The sequence below is a fragment of the Aplidium turbinatum genome, chromosome 1 (genome assembly GCF_918807975.1).
Source record: "Aplidium turbinatum chromosome 1, kaAplTurb1.1, whole genome shotgun sequence".
Classification (NCBI taxonomy): Eukaryota; Metazoa; Chordata; class Ascidiacea; order Aplousobranchia; family Polyclinidae; genus Aplidium; species Aplidium turbinatum.
In genome coordinates, this window is record NC_137472.1 from 15,609,156 (window position 1) to 15,626,644 (window position 17,489).

Genomic DNA, 17,489 nt, shown 5'->3' on the forward strand with positions numbered 1-17,489 from the left:
GAATTTTGCATAAACTATCTTTTGCGCGTGGGTGGTGAACACAAACATATTAGCCAAGGTTCTGGTTCTGTTGTTTAGTTTTATGCTTGTTCAATGTTCAATTCATCACTGTAACTTGTTAACTTTTCGAACTACTTCTATAACAAACTTAAACTGTTCAGTTGTACATTATTTTGGTGTAATTGATGACCCACTTAGTGACAAAACACGAAAACACACTTTCTTGGGTGTACACTAACGACGCAGCTGACGAAAACATGTAGAATAGCGGCAGCTTCATTTTGAGTAAACACAAAGTTCTGTACTGGTGTAGTATGGAAACAAGCTGAGAAGTTTAGGGAGTGTGATGCCGTTAGTTCAACATTACGAAGAAATGAAAAAACTTTCAAGAAATGTATCGTTGATAAATACTGTTTGAACCAGGCGCGAATCTAAGAGTTTTTTTCGGGGGGGGCCAGAAAATTTGAAAATCAATTAAAAAGAAAAAAAAAGCTAAACAGATATGAACAATGATACTACGACATATACGATATGCTAGAAAATAGACATTAAAACAACCATTTTCATCAATTGTAATGCCGAGGGACTAATATCAGCTGTTTAGAAGCATATCAAACCATTTGATGCGGAAACATACAATTTTTCACAAAATTTCGGGGGGGGCCCGGGCCCCCTGGGCCCTTCATAAATCCGCGCCTGGTTTGAACAGTAAATTTCTCACAAAGTATGTCACAGGTTGACTTTGTTTACAAAGGCTTTTGCCATAGAATCCACTTTAACTTCACTAGGTGACTGCAGGAGTGCAGGTGCCGTTTCAATATCATTATTATTCACGTGGAATGACGTTTTCCCCGCAACATTTTCTATCTAGCACGTCACTGGTAGTACAGAGTCTCTGTCGTCATATTGTTTCTGTTATCAAGAAGGTGACCGAATTATTGCGAAATAAGTTATATTTAAATTTTAAACGATAAGACATGTCTCAGACAGAAACCAATTTGCAACGAAAGTCTTGCTTGGAAATTCAAACAGCCCCAGAAGCTGCCCATTCTTTCATTAATTCTTTACACACTATGGAATGTACTATCAAATTGAACTTTCACTTACACCTTTCATGTGATCAGAATCCCATCCTTTAGCGAGTAATAAATACAAGAAGTAGATTTTAAGGTACCGTACGGTACCGTAATGGATTTTGTTGTTACATGTAAAAGGATAGCCTAAGCCCTGTCTCACTTAGACTCATTCATTACTTTTTTAATCTACAGTATAAACAAAACTATTTCTATTTTGGTTGCAAACCTTTCCGACATGTCTCTGGGTCAATGTCCTCCAAACAGGAAAAACAGCTATTTTCATTACGTCATAATGATTGACATGTAACCACACAAATCCATTCTCTTTACTCAACCGTGTGTGCTGTCGAAGTTAATTTCTTACGCCCAAAAATGATGTTTGGTGATATCTGATTTGCGTAGGATCATTACAATTCGATGCGGTTACAGAAAAAAGTTTTCTACAAGGATAAAAAGCCGATGTAAATAACAGAAGCTTAATAATTAAAAATAATCAACAGGATGATGTTTAGGAAAACGCTGAAGCTGGATTTCATGATAGCTTAAATTTTGCATTTTATTTCAAGTTGAAACATGTAGCATTCAATAACCTGTTTTTTTTTTCAGCATTTTTTTTCCTTATTATATGTTGTTGGTAGAAGTACTCCACTACACAATGGGAAGTCAAGCAGTCAATTCATATTTGGTAAGTACTCTAGCACTAGATATGGAGTGAATTGCACATTTGTTTAGAAATAGCCTTTTTCTAACTCAAAGGGTTTCAGAAGAACAACCTTTTTTTCTTATTAACCTTAACCGTTGGTATCATATCTGTTGCTTTGTTGGTTTGTTTTGAATCTTTATCCTCGGACTAACAAAGCCTTGATTGGTTATTCCTGGTAGTTTTGCATGCTTTTAGAATGTAGAAGCTCTTGACGCAGGGCCGGTTACCAAGATTGGCAGAGTGAAGCTTCCGATTGTTGAAGTGTTGTTGCCGGGTAATTAATCCATTCACTAGGTGCCGCTGATGGGAGAGCAGTCCTAAAATGCGTTGCTCAAGCGCACACCCCGAGAGTTGAACCAGCGCCGCGTGATCGCGTGTAACCACTGAGCTATTGGGGCGGACAATTATTGTAATTGCATTTCTAGACAAATTTTTAAAGGAATCATTCCACGAACCATACAATCATATGACACAATATGTGTGTAGATCAGAGGTCACAAAACTTTTTTGATAAAGGGCTAGGTGACGGTGAGAAGAGATGCTTGCGAATAACTATTTTGTTCAATACACTCTGTAACTTGTGGTGGTGATATAAAAGCTGTAGCGTTGACAGAAGGATCCAGGAAGTATGTTTGAATCCGGTCCAAGGTTATATTATAGGCCCTTAACATTTCCAAGGGGCCTAAGAACGTGAAGAAACCACCGCGTATTCTTTGAACATAGTGCATTTTTCTTAGTCTTTAGTTTGGGCTCGAAGATCCCATTGGTACCGGGCAAAAATTATCCTTTCAACATCCCTGTTAAACAGAGTGGATGTGAGTCATGCAGTTGTAAGCAACAGTTGACTCGTACAGTCATTGCAAGCTAACATATTGCGGAGAAAAAATTCTTATTTTATCACAAACCATAACTCCCAAGTCACATAGACGTATTCTTTTAGAAAAGCTATTTTTAAAAAGGTTTAATTGAAAGCAAGAACGAGAAACGGAAAATTGATTTTTTTTACATCATTTTCAGAACTCCACAAATATCTTAAATGAAGCGATTGAAAACAAATGTAAAAACGATCCATTGCCTTCAGCTTCTGAAATCCTACAAAGTAAGTTCCATTTGTTTCTGTATCACAAATTTTGAAGAGATACCTGAGCTTTTGATTTTGTTTGTTTCTTATGACGAGCTACGAAACGCTTACGCAACCCATACAGCTTGAAAGCTGGAAAATTGGAAAATTCTTATGCAACGTCTGGAGACTTTGAGTCAATGTAAAATACGATTGATTTTCTGTCTGGGAACGTCTTCATAATCGTGCGTGGAGAGATAGCTCTTACTAACTTTCCTTACGTAACTTTTCACAACCTTACGCATCACCACGTAGCCTGGTAAACCACGCACCACCACGTAGGACAACCGATCAAGTTCGATGGGACACTCGAATGTCACCACGTAAAGTGATTGCGTTCTGTGGAGTTCAAGAGTAACCCCCCAACATAAAATTGGCACATTATCTTTCACAGCAAATTACTTCTGAGTGGACAATATTTTCAAAAAGGTCATCTTTGAGAGTTGAAGAGGCTGATGTGTTTAACAATCCAGAATACCTGATGGTTTGATCATGAGTGATACTTGATACGGAGATAAAGTGATGCAGCAAAAACATAAAAAAAAAGCTGCTGAACAAACTTTAAGTGACCTTCGAACGAACGCCAGATACTAGATGCTTTGTACCAGAAGCGACACTTCAAATCGTATTCTAAGCATAAACTTAAGCGGAAACTATTCGATTCCAGATCGGCCAGTGCTTCAGAAAGAGTAAAGTGGTTTGACCATCTGCGCTTTTTTCAGCGATAAAGTTCAGTGGGCCATGATAGCGTTCGGCTGAAATGCTACCCAGATAACAATATGACAAATTTTGCTGTCTGGGTAATTTGCGTAGGCTTATTTTGAGATTAAGAAAGCTAGAAAAAAAAAATTCTGTTTCAGGTATGGATGTTGCAACAGCAGTGCTTCATGGGATCCTTGTTTTCTTGACCATTGTCGTACTGGCGTTATTCACTGAAGAAATATTCTACTTTAAGAAACACCTAAAACCTGCAGGGCGACGACATCTTTCAATGTTACAGGTTGGCACCTTGCTTATTGCTGTTTGATTCATCAAAGCTGAAAAAAAAACTTAAGTGTTTTTTACTTGCCAAAGCTGTTGTGACGAATACGCATAAAACAGTCAATGTAATTGTGTCTTTTTTATTTCTCAATAAACGACTGTCTGGGTCATTTCAACCACAATTTAATTCTTTTTTTGGTTTTTCAGTGTAAAAATGAGTTTTGAAATGAGAATAGAATTATGCAAATAGCCATTTTGTTCGCTGTCATTGTTACCAGTTGACACTTTACAAGTAACAAAATTAAAATAATTAATATCTTCTAAAGTTTCAATCTGAATGCAAAACAGCTTAAAAAGTAATTAACTTAACAGCTTAACAAAAACGCATTCTGTGGCAATCATGGGACGTAATAAAAGGCTTACTGTAAGAGTTCGATGTTCGGTTAACGAGTGTAGCCTAAATACGTACATTACAAGACTTTTATCCCTCTATTACCATTGAAGACATTTTGTTGGTAGGTATGTTTTATTTTGGCAGGTTTCAAACCAAAGTTGAGAAAACGTTTTAACAGTAAGCCAAACAGTTAGTGACATGCTGTACCGTAATAAACTACTTTTTAAAACTTATGTTATGCGATCTGTGACTGCAGCATGAGAGGAAAAAACTTACACTCCATCACAACTGCAAAATTTATTTTGCGAGCTTATTTTTATCTGGATCTTTTCCATTCTGGCCCAAGGCCAAAGAAACATATCTAGCTTTCCATCGGCTAACCAAAACGAAAAATAACGTTAAAGCATGCCCAGGAGCTTTGAAACTTTTTCATGCTCTCATGGACATTAACTTGAAATGCTGTAGTTTGTTTTATCTATTTCAGGCTGGAGTTTCTCCTGTGTTTGCTGTAGCCTCTGTGGTAGGAACATTTTTTCCATCTGGCTCTATAATGATTGATTTTGTTTACTCTGTGTGAGTTCGACTTCATTTTGTTTGAATTTTAATCATCTTATGTCACTCAATTTTCGTTTTTTTATGTAATAACTGCCAACAGTGTTGTGGTTGGAAGATTAAAGGGCGGGGGAAACCCAAATTAACTTTGCAAGTTTTTTATTTCAGCGTGATGTCATTGTGTACAACATGCGTTTTAGCAAAAAAAAATCCAAATTTTGTTGCCCTCATCTCGCTAAGGCCGCTTTTGTTTGACACCAGTTTGCGAGGTCTCGCGCGCATCAAGCTGTGATGCTGTTCGCTGTGACGTCACAAGGTACATATAGTTGTGTCCAAAAGTTTAAGACCACACTTGTTTTATAACGATTTTTGCATTACCTCAAAATACTGCATCAGATATAAGATGAGGAATAAAGATGATGCAACTGAAACAATATATGATGCAGTATTTTGAAGTAATGCAAAAATGGTCATAAATCAAGTCTGGTCTTAAACTTTTGGCCACAACTGTATGTAACTTGTGACGTCACAGCGAACAGCATCACAGCTTGATGCGCGCGAGACTTCGCAAACTGGTGTCAAACAAAAGCGGCCTTAGCGAGACGAGGACAACAAAATTTGGATTTTTTTTTGCTAAAACGCATGTTGTACACAATGACATCACGCTGAAATAAAAAACTTGCAAAGTTAATTTGGGTTTCCCCGCCCTTTAATATTTTAGTTAGGTTGGCTCCTGGGTTGGCTTAACACGTAAATCGAAGTTTTATGCCGTATAAAGACTGCCCATATCATAAATCTATGTTTGTTATTTTTAAAACACACCTTTGACATTTTGTTTAGTATATATGTTGACAAGTTGACAAATATGTAGGAGTGGGACTAACTTAGTGAGAAGAAGTTTCGTAGTTTTGAAATAATGCTTTGAACACGGATGGAAAAATGTTGTATTATCGTAGATATCTACTGCAGCTATATGTTTTAATTCGTATATTTAATGAACTGCCACGTTTTTTTGTTTTTTTTATGCATTTTTCAGAATTTGGTGAGCAAGGCTTTGATTGTGAACAGCTGTATTTTGAGAACAGTGACTTGAAAGTTGTTGCATTTTCAACAGTCTTTAGAAATATGTTTACAAATTTTGTGTATTTTTCTTTTTGAAAATACCCTTAAATGACTAAAATTTTTGACAAAATACAAAAATGTTGCGTTTTTTTATTTTTATTTTTTCGTTTTCGTTTAAACATCTAAAAAAATCTTCAAACTGCGATTAAACTTCACCAATAGATGTCAGGCAAGTGTTACGCTTTCCACACAAATGTTGTCACGGCGATGTTTATGCGTTATGCGAAGAAAGAACCGCATAAACTTCACTTTGCACAAAAAATAAAAATTCTCTGTAAATGATTGAAAATTGCAGAAAAAACTAAAATACAAACCTAGCCATTTTTTTTAACTTTTAGAAAATATAAGTCTTCCTTTCTAAAAAAGTAACACCCATGCAGTTTGGCAAAACAAAGACCAGAATTATGGCAATTGCAGTGTGTATTATTTTAGGGCTCGGACTCTTTAAAGATCCCTTGGCAGTCAAAGGGTTTCAATTCTAAGCCAAAAAAAAAGAAAATTTCAAGCCGCATTTACATTGCTGAATGAACAGTAACCTTTGAGCATTTCGACTAACTAAGTAATGTTACTTTCAGTTATTTTGGATTTGCCCTTCACGCTTTTCTTGTACTAATGGTTGATTACTATGGAGGGCAGCGACAACTATTCCTTCGGTTCACTAGTAAAACATGTGTGATGCATACTGGTCCCTTTTGCTGTTGCTGTCGCTGTTTACCAACATTTAAAATGACCAAGTAAGTGAATGGAATGGTTATTGTTGGCTGTGTGGTGATAATAACGTTTTCTTGATGTTCTAAAACACCTCAGTTCGATTCTTACCGTGGGCGAGCAGTTGGTTATGGACAAAAACATATTGAAATGCTTGCAAGCTGAAATAAAAGTTGGGCTTTGTCACAATTCTTTTTATTTCTTACACTTAAAGAGACCTTGGAATGATTAATGACGTAGTCTATTGGGATATCAAACGTTAAACAGACATAAATGGTCGAATAGTTCTACTTGCGAGATGATAGATGAAAAGGCTTAAACTGAAGAATGGTTTACCACTTCCACCACATAAAGAAATCAAATTCTTGAACAGCAAACGTCTTCGTCAATTTCAAAATATACAGTATATACAGACTACCGCTTGCAACACCTAGCTTACTTCACAATTGGCAATAACTTCCACTTTTACAATCTATTCAATATCGGCTGAAACTACACTATCGCCTTCAATATACTTTTCATTACATTTCTAATCCCCATAATACACAACTCTAAACACAACTGTAATCAAATCAAGCGGCTATTCATAACAGGTTTGCTTGGACCAGAAGCTTCCAGAGACTAGGGTAAATATTGCATAACAAGAACTCATTCTTCTGGTCAACAAGTATTGTGGTCAACAACAATAAATTTCCAGAATGTCACGTAGGCCTACATAGAAACTTTCTAGAAGCAGATTTCATAAACAGATTGCGTACGGTAACTAAAGGTTACTATCGGTCAGTATCATCGAAATACCACCACAGCATTACGCAATAACATAGTTCAACCATTTTAGAACAAAAATATAGCTTGTCGCCCGAGCTACAACACAACTGTAATCAAATCAAGCGGCTATTTATAACAGGTTTGCTTGGACCAGAAGCTTCCAGAGACTAGGGTAAAATTACATCACACGATGGTAAACATTCTTCTGGTGAACAAGTCAAAGAAGTTTCCAGAATCACGCTTCCACATAATGTTGTAGAAGCAGATTTCACAATAACAGAGTGCGTAACTATCGGTCAGTAATCGTCGAAACACCACAATAGAATTACACAATAAAATGCAGTAGCCTAGTTCATCTGTTCTAGAACATGAATGCAGCCTGCCACCCGAGCTGCACATATTGATTGTGATATGCTTCTTTGCCTTCTTCAACACTCCAACCTTTAACCACCAAGCAAAAGTGCGGCATACGACCAATTTGATAATCAACATGACTTAACAGCTCAGCACATATTACTCAGTCATTTTTTATTTATTTTTGTCTAAGATACTGTATATGAGATACAGTACTTGTTACTATGCGATACATAGTTTCTATAGATAGGTTACTGCGTTAGCTAAAAATGGCTGCGTTACATAATTGTTTTTATTATTTGCTTGTGATATTGTGCTTATTTGAAAACTTGATAAAACAGTAGGCAAAAAGTATTCATTTAATTCACATAATAGTCTACGTTGACTATTCAGTATCCACGCATTATGACAAATTGTGTAAAATTTCATTATTTTTCAAGTACCGTACCTTTACAAAGACTATTAGCCGTCATCACAATACCCAATAACATGTAAAGCTCAATAGCTGTTGCTAATCATCATCATCATCATAATCCATCGTCGGTTTGTTCCCCACTAGTGGGGGTGGCCGATTGTTTCCGCGCAGCAATTGTTTTAATCCCTTTTCTCCATTTCACCATTTCTCCATTTCTCCATTCTCCTTATCCCTTTTCTCCATATTCTAATGATTTTTTTTTTTGTGCAGAAAGAACTTCACAATTTTATGGTACGCAACCTTTCAAGCTGCATTTACACGGCCAATTATTTTATTTTTTGAAGGAGTTTTTAAAGGCGATAACTCCGTTCCTATACCTTCTGTAAGTATCTTAATTTATGCAAATGTAAGAGACTAAACTCTAATGCACTGTAGTGTACTCGCTGCTTTAAGAAAGGAAAGCTACAATCAATGCCATTTGGATTTTATTATATAACCTGGTCTGATAGCCTACAAACCCAAACCTAAGTTTTCAATTGATGAAATTCAATTGTTGTTTGGTTGGTTTAAAATCTTTATCCTCGAACTGACAAAGCCTTGATTGGTTATTCCTGGTAGTTTCGCATACTTGTAGAGGCTCTTGACGCAGAGCCGGTTACCGAGATTGGCAAAGAGAAGTTTCTAATTGTTGAAGTGTTGTTGCCGGGAAATTATTCCATTCACTAGGTGCCGCTGATGGAAGAGCAGTCCTGAAATGCGTTGCTCAAGCGCACACCTCGAGAGTCGAACAAGCGCCGCGTGATCTTGAGGCGGGCGCGTAACCACTGAGCTAACGAATTGTTTTTAATGAGTTAGATTATTTAATAATTTGCATAAAACTTTTCATGAAGAAAACTTCTAAACAAATTATTGGAAATGCAGCCAAAGCTGGTTTAACGTCTTACAATAGCTGACAATGATCTGTTGCTTCTCAGCTTGTGTACTCAATATGCTTGATTGTCTCGATGCTAATTGGCATGTGGGCACTTATTATATTTCGGAATGCATCAGCAGAATTTCTTCGGCGGTATCACATAACGGGAAAGTTCATTAATTTTCAGGTAAGTCAATTACATTGCAAACGTCAAAGTTCTACAGGGGCTTTTTTCTAATGCGTTCTGACGATATAATCACCACTCTCATTTCGTTCACTTTCTCTGTCCACAGTGCCTTTCATTTTGTATTAGCGTCATATTGCTACGTTTTTGCAACTCCTCCATTGACTTTTGTATGAAAGTAGACGAAGTAATTTCACAGTAGTTTTTTAAGCGTGGAAAATTAAAGCGGATTTTGGCCATGGTTCTTAGTAGCATGGTTCAATTTTCTATCAAAAAGTTTTCCTTTATCTTCAACTATTTTTAGGCAGTTTTAATCATCTCGAACATACAGCCCTTTATTATCAAGTTGACCTACAGAAAGTGCAATCTTCCTTTTACGTACGCTACTAACAAACTCCTCTTGAACTATCAGCTAATGGTAAGTAGATGTGTAAATAATGTTTTTTTAAAAACAGAGAGAGACTGTTCACCAGGCATTTGGTAATAAAATTAGTTTGCGTTCTTCTGGTGACTATATGCTAGGTTACCTCGTGATGTTAAAGATGATAACTAGCTTCAAGAAGGTTCACTGCATTTAGTTTAACCTCTAGGTATCGTTGCGTGTTTTAATTCTGATTCTTGCTGCTTTACTTTACTCATTTTATCAGTATGTTTTTGTGTTGTGCCATCGTTGCTGAACAGGTTGTATTAACCTGTTTTAGCCACCTTGATAAAGTCAGTCGGGCTGACTGACGAAACGTCGGAAATACAAAAGCTAGTTATCATCTTTAACATCACGAGGTAACCTAGCATATAGTCACCAGAAGAACGCAAACTAATTTTATTAATGTTTTTTTATTAATCGTTAGGGTTGATAGCTGCTGGTGTTTATGAAAACAGTTGTGAAAGGAACTTCAGTTAGGAAAGCCTTTTTATAAACTTTTTGTGAACATTGTAAAATGAAGAAGAACCTGGTGTAGGCCTACACAATTAGGCGTAAATTTTATTACATGACATTTTGCTGAAATCGATAAACCGGTTACGGTGATTGTTGATTGGAACTACCGACGATACTTAGTTGGTAAAATGTGGATGGTTAATGTCGGTGGACAAACAGATGTATAATTGTATAACGTAATGCCAGCTAGCTCTTGGAAGGTTCATTTATGGAGTAATTTGTTTGAGTGCCTTCATTTTCTTAAACCATCCCACAATATTATATGTTATTGAATATAAACCTCTTTACTAAAAAAAATCAGGCGTAGCCTAAAAGCGTTTTCTGAACTAACTTAATTACGTATTTGTTAGATCTACTTATAGCTATAAAGTAAAGGTAGATTGCAGCTTTCAAAGTGTTCGTCAAAGTTTCTCGTTTTTAGGTTGTAGAATTTTTTCTTCTGGCTGTTACCACAAGGCTTCTCTATAGAAGAAACAGTGACAATGATCAACTGGAGAAGATTGTGGATGATGCTGAAATGTAAGTTTTCTGCAGAAGATACCAGAATGCTTGTTTAGTAAGCTTCTTTCAGACAACTTTTCGAAATGTACTATTTATTGTTGTCAAACAATTTTGAAAAACAAAAAACAAATAGTGGAGGAACGGTTCGCGTGGAAGTAAATTTTCGGCTCGGAGACGGCATCTGATGATGATGATGATGATAATGAATCAAACTTTGTTATCAACCCTTGAAGAAGCACAATGCTATATTTAAACATTCAAACAAGGGACTTTAGCTTGAATAGAATCTGTCTGAAATATATTATGGTATGCTAATCATGATACATTCTACTGCTTCTTGTAAGGTAAGGAGGACTTGTACCATCAAGCAGAAACCACAAAAATCTACTTTTTCAAGCCGTTGCATTACCTAATGCATGGCTCCTTTGTAAACCAGTCTTGAAAATTCAACATATCCAACACTATTCAGGTTGCAGTAATGGAGCCGTCGGGTCTTCATAGTAGGCATACCCTGTTCTCGACACAGTGCCTTGTGGGCTCCCTCTCATGGAACTTGGCTTTAGAATCTGAAAAATAATGTTGATTTTTCTTATCGATTTTAACATGTTGAACCTAACATTTTTCAGAGCTGAAGACACTAATCACAACAAAACAGCTTGTGCAAAGCAGCCGATGTTGCCGACTGTTCAAAGTGGTTTGAAATGGAATCACGTGACAGTAATGGCGGGAAACGACGATCCCTCCGATCCTTCCTTTGTTTAGTATTTGTGCAATCATCGCGATTTCTCTACCTTCAAAAAGCTTTACAAAGTCTCAATTCACCTTTACCAAACAAGGAATGCAATAGATGGAGTTTCGCTTTCAGCAGCATGATCGTTATTATTTCACTTGTAATATAACACACGGAATAGTTGACGACAAAAAAATATGTTGCATATAGAATTTCGCCAAGCGCATATCCCTAGAAGAATTTGCAATTGAATCCAAGCAACACTTCCCGTTTGTGTCGCGTTTCGGCGCCAAATGCAACATGAAAATATTGGTGCAGTTGAGAACTTTTGTCGCTTGTCTTCACAATTCGTTTCTGTGAAAACCAAGCAAGCAATTAACAATGTTCTTACTTTTCTGACTCACCAAAGCAACTATGGAAAATACAGTTTGGTTTCTTGCTTATCATTTCTGGTAATAAAGTTGTTATTTTCTGATCTTTTGTTTGTGTGACTGAATGGCAGCTTGCGTTGTGTAGTCTGCGTTATGTTCACCTACTCTGTGATTTTGTTTTATACGTGTCATGTTCGTACTCTCACCAACTTTATAATGAAATACCTGTAGATGGCTAGAAGCTTGAAACCAAAACCATCTACATGCAACAAAGAAAAGAGATTGTAAAAGTATTAACTCAAAGTCTCATAGGTCTTTGCTGAGCCATCTCCACTGAGCGAATAAAGCTTTACAATGAGACTGATCAAACGCTGATGGCATCTTAGTAGGCTACTTGTAACTAGAATAAATTATTTGCGGTTATTTTTGTATAAAAGGTTTTACAGTTATTTTCGAGTTGTTTTTTTGTACTGATATTTTGTATTGAATAATCAGGTTTTATGCGTTTGAAACTGATCTCATCATTTTCAAACACACTCAATTCAATGTCCAACAGGCTATTACTATTCAGTCAGAAGTTGGATTACAACACAACTTCATTTGCCTGTATCAGTAATCCAGCTGTGTGAAAGTCACAGTTTTAGTTATACAAAATAAACCAATTAATCAAAGCTTCTCAAATCAAACGTAGACTGCAAATTTAAATTTAAAAAGCTTTAATCTATTGGTAGTATTTGAACTTACATGCTTTCCGTCTACAATAAAACATCTCTCCATAGCCTAACGCTAAGAGCCTGGTTTGATGTTTGAAAAGCCGTTGATTTGACACCACTCAAGAGCGTGTTGCCGCGTCTAAACTCTCCAGTACACTTACAGGCGTGCCTGAAGGTGGACACTAAAATTGGCTTTCTTGCCTTCCCCTCCACTTAATCTAAATCTTTCACCACCGAGAAAAAGACAACAAAAAGTTAAAATTCTATTATAGGCTACTTGCCTTGATAAAGCATTTAAAAACAGTTCAATTTACGTTTTTTACTGTCAGTTTGCATTACCAATGATTTTTAAATAATTAAAAGCTATAATCAAACACGGACTTGAATTTTCTATTCTCACTTACTGTTACTTTGTGCAACCGTGATCACTATGTTTGATACATTGTAATCACGGTTGCACGAAGTAACGAGGCTATAAAATATTAAAGTGTTACGCTTCATCAAAAAGTGTCAACTATTAATGCACTCGCTTGTTACAAACCCATGTGTTTGCCACTGCCGCTAAGTAGACAACTAGCTTTGAATCTTTTCCATTGTAAGTTTTAAATTTCAATTGGTGGTTGTTTTTGTTTGGTATTCTTCAAGTATTTTTGCTTACTTGTTTACGTATAAAATTGCATGCAAAGGCCCCAAGATCATGGATTTTGGTTTTCTTAGTTTTATTAACCTTTGATTGAAGGTGCTTCGGCTACTATTAGAAATGATATACAGGCTGGTGCTATTTAGTTTGCTATTGCTTGCTTTTGCAATCATAATCGATAAACAAAGCCATCGAAATAGCATTGAGATTACACGACAGGGCTCCTGAAGAGCAGCCAGTCTTCGGCTTCATCCTCCAAGACAATAAAGAACTTCATCTTGGTGGACGTTTGGTGGTAAAGTAGTCTCGATCTGCTCTTCAACGACACACTGGGAGAAAGAAGAAAATGCCACTCCTCGTTTGTGTGTTGTTGCAGAGAAAGCGTTACATCAATCTGAAGACAAGTAAGACCCCCCCGTGCCTATTTAGATAGGACGGGTATCGGCGTAAAATGAATTCTTGGCCACTTTAAACGTGTTTTAGGCTATTTATCACTTCTTGCAACAACATGTGGACAACAATAGAGAGCTAAAAGTAACAAAGGTAGTTGCAGCCATCCGGTCAACTGAAAAAAGGAATCCGCTTGCATTAGATTTCCTTTCTGTTTCTGATCAGCCAAGTTAGCAGCCCAGATATTCTGTTTATTAGCCCTGAGGACGTGAGAAGAAGTTAAGGATGTTGATTTCAGTCAACGGAGTTTCTGGTTTGAAAGGAGCTCAGAGTAAAAGAGATGATTCGTCCACCTAGAGACAAAATGTTTTTCTCTCGTCGAAACACGGCGGGTTGGATGATTGGCAGTAATAAAGTTTTTCATTGATGTGGGACGTAGGAATGTGGTCAGGACGGCATTGACGGCAGTATCGATTCTGCGACGCAATAGACTGGCGCGACGAACAAGTCCGTATGACTCTGTAAAAAAAATCTGCATGGTCCAGAGGCCTTGTAGCCTACGCAATGTGCCAACAATTGCTGTCGTGCTAGATGGTGAGAACGACATTTTTGATGGTGATATTAAGGAGTGGCTTTGAATAATTACTATGAGGCGAAAAACACTAACAACCGGGATTTTTGTACAAGCAGCTTTGGGGACCGGTTTTGTGCCAATGGTAAAATCTTCTAGAATCTAGATTGTAAATGTACGCCAAGCACAATTGTCTGAATTCAATTTGAGAAAAGTTTGTCTCATTGCGAGTGGAAATAAATCAGTTCAAATCTTATGCAGAGCAATCAACAAGTAGCTCAAGAGAAACAATAAGTTAGTCGGTGTCTTGAAATGACCAAAAAGACGAGAGTTTGAAAGAGAACTGGATGAATAGAAGAAAAGATTAGCTTGTTTTGTTTGTTTTCTTCTTTACGAAATCCAAATCTTCAAAGCCTCGCAAAAGCATTCTAAGCTTACAAACCTACTATGCCACTTAGCGGACACGAAGTCACGAATGAGGCAAACAGTTGCTCTGAAGAACATTGTAGTATTGACGTCACTCTGCGACGATGAGTTTGAATGTGGTAGCGTAATTGGTCTTGCTTCACATCACATCAACGTTGCATAGGCCTACCATATTTTCATCGCCTAAAAAGAGGACGCAATTCGAGCAAGTAGAATTTTACGCTTGAAGAATCTTTTACATGCTTTAGATCATTACAATATAGCCTAGGCCTACGCAGCAAAAGTTACAAAAAAAAACAAGAAAGTAGATTGACTGAACGTTTGACTTATTTTTTCCTCATTTCTAGTGCTTCCTTAAGACAACAAATGATTTTATATTTTTAAAAGTCAGTAAAAAGTGAAAAAAGACCTAATTTTTAGACAGTTTCAGTCAGACAGCAATGTGACAAGTTCAGTTCACAAATCAGGCATTACCTTCAGGTCAAGCCTTAACTTTTTTCAACTAAGGAATGGTCAGTATTAATGAAATTGTTAAATTATTTGCAAGAAATATGACTGAAACATTAGGCTGCACATAACCCGTTAAGATGCTAAAAACGGCGTGAACTAAAAAGCTGTTCCTTTCCTTGCAAAGCTGTAGGCCTATCCATGCCACGATTTCTTTTGCTGTAGCTTAGGTGTTATACACATTACACATTGCATTTTTAGACATTCGTTTCGATTTGTTTCAAATAACAAACGAACCAAACTGAGTTGGTAATCAACAACGTCTACAAGCGTTGTATCAATATAAAACGTATGTAGCCTAGGTAAAAGAATAATTTTTGTGAAAGTGTGAGCATGGCCTTTAAGGTTGTTTAATATCTTACAGTAAACCAGGCAATGAACGTTCAACGACAGTTTCATAAAATGCGCCAATTTCTTATTGAATTTATAAATCAGCATGTTAAATTGGTATACAAAATGTTTAGAAAACAAATAGCCTACAAGCCGTAGCTGAAACGTCATCAAGCAATGTAATCCCGTTGAAAATATCAGCATTAAAACCCAAACTGTGAAAAAAGAGGACATTTGATCATTTTTTAGTGTCCTAGGAGGACAATTCATTTTTCTTGAAAAAAAAAGACAAATCCTCTTAAAAGAGGACGTATGGCAGCCCTAACGTTGCATAATCATTTCGTTGCAACGTTGGGGCTTGAACAATCCAACCAATATAATCAAACTTTCTGCGAGATTAGTATTAACACACTGACCAGTGTAGGCCACATTTACAAGATATTTTACGAACGTTCTTTCTATAATGAAGAAGATGGCTTTTTGCCCTATATGTTGATGGGCTCAAGATGCAAACAGTATTTGCACTCGAGCAACGGCCTTCAAAAGGAACAGATCGTCGTATCTAGGCTTTCACCGGTGGTTAAAGATTTATATTAAATAAAGGAGAAGATAAGAAAGGCAACCTATGTGTCCACTTTCACTTTCATGCATGCTTTTAAGTGTCTTGCCAAAGAAGCAGCAACACGCTCTTGTGTGGTGTCAAACCGCTCCCTTTCGAATGTTGTGCCAGGGCTCCCACCACTCGTCTATGCAGCCAACAAAGCAACTAGTGTGTGCATCATTTGGTGGTAAAAGGAAAAGCACAAACAGTTTCTGCAAGTAAAGTAGGCTACTGTTAGCAAGCTAATAAAATATTTAGAAAAAAATAAATGTCACTTTCAAACTATGGGTCTGTGTTGACTACGCGACAACAGATTTGTTTCTGTTTTACATAGTACGCCTAATATATATTTCACAAAACAATGGAAATTTGATACGTCAACGTAAGAAACTTTCCAACGTCTTCCATTGTAGGTTGTTTCATATCCAATCAACAGGACAGAGCCACTTTTGCTTTTGACAAGAATTGTTTTCACACTCTTTCAATAAAGTGTGAAAACATTAGGAGGCAACTCACTTCAAGCTACGGCTTGTCAGAAATATTATTGACTATGTTTGCTTTGCGAAGTATTTTTCTTCTACTGATATTACTCGCTCTTGGAGGACTTTGTTACGGAAACGAAAGTAAGTGAAATTTAATTTACCAATTAATAATTTGATAAACGAATTAACAATATTAAATAGCCAAAAATTATTTTCAAAAAATTGCCACAGCATATTCTAAAGTAAATATTTCAGCTTAAATTGTTTTACTCCAAGTCGCCTATATCTGCCATTTCGCAAACTAGATAGGTTTCTCCTGAGCTAAGAAGGAAAAGTAGCCAAAGTTGGGCATACTTTTAATTAAAGTAGTTTTGCAAAAAATTGACGTTATTTGAAGTAGATTGAAGGGATACAGTATGCGTATTTGTCATCTGTAGATCGTTTCAGCAGATGAGGTGTTTTGACCCGTAGACACTTAACATACTACAGTTTTCCCTATGAACCAGCTGACTGCGGTAATTGTGACCCTACTAGCACTCAGCCAGATAGTTAATTCTTGCTTTCAACTTTGTTTGGTAATTACAGAACAAAACAGAGTTATAGCAGGGTGGGAATCGAACCCACGTTATCGACATGACTACTTTCCAAACGCTCAAACCGCTAGGCCACGCTGCAGAAAGCAATGTAGTTTACTTTCTATCAAAAATTTTCCGGGAAAAAACTTTCACAATAAGTTATCACGTGCATCAGTCCCGTGGCAGCAATCAGCTGATTGAAATCTTGCCTTTAGATTGGTTAATAAACCTCATCTACTGCAGCGACCTGCAGATTACAAATACACGTACGGTAACAGCGGTGCCGCATTTACCATTAGACTAGAAAGGTTGAAGCCTAGGGCCTCAAGATTAAGGGGTCTCAAAAGTTAAGATGTACCACGTATATTTAAAAACTTTTGAACATGGCCTATATATTTAGAGAAACTTTCACCAGCTAATAACGT

General features: G+C 36.8%; 2 protein-coding genes across 2 annotated transcripts in view; both read left to right on the top strand.

Annotated features, from left to right (window-relative positions):
* Nucleotides 1-1,686: 1,686 nt before the first annotated feature.
* LOC145768441 (organic solute transporter subunit alpha-like) lies at nt 1,687-13,414 on the top strand. The gene is made up of 10 exons (XM_082579936.1): nt 1,687-1,761; nt 2,797-2,878; nt 3,760-3,899; nt 4,759-4,847; nt 6,524-6,682; nt 8,464-8,575; nt 9,168-9,297; nt 9,599-9,708; nt 10,649-10,746; nt 11,355-13,414. Exons 1-10 carry the CDS (start codon nt 1,702-1,704, stop codon nt 11,488-11,490), a joined length of 1,116 nt encoding a protein of 371 aa, XP_082436062.1. The 5' UTR covers nt 1,687-1,701; the 3' UTR covers nt 11,491-13,414.
* A 3,104-nt stretch (nt 13,415-16,518) lies between these two features.
* LOC145768425 (ovochymase-like) overlaps nt 16,519-17,489 on the top strand; it is a 42,260-nt gene continuing 41,289 nt past the window's right edge. Inside the window, exon 1 of the mRNA XM_082579918.1 lies at nt 16,519-16,630. Coding sequence (XP_082436044.1) covers nt 16,558-16,630 — 73 coding nt within the window. The 5' untranslated portion in view covers nt 16,519-16,557. The remainder of the gene's footprint in view (nt 16,631-17,489) is intronic.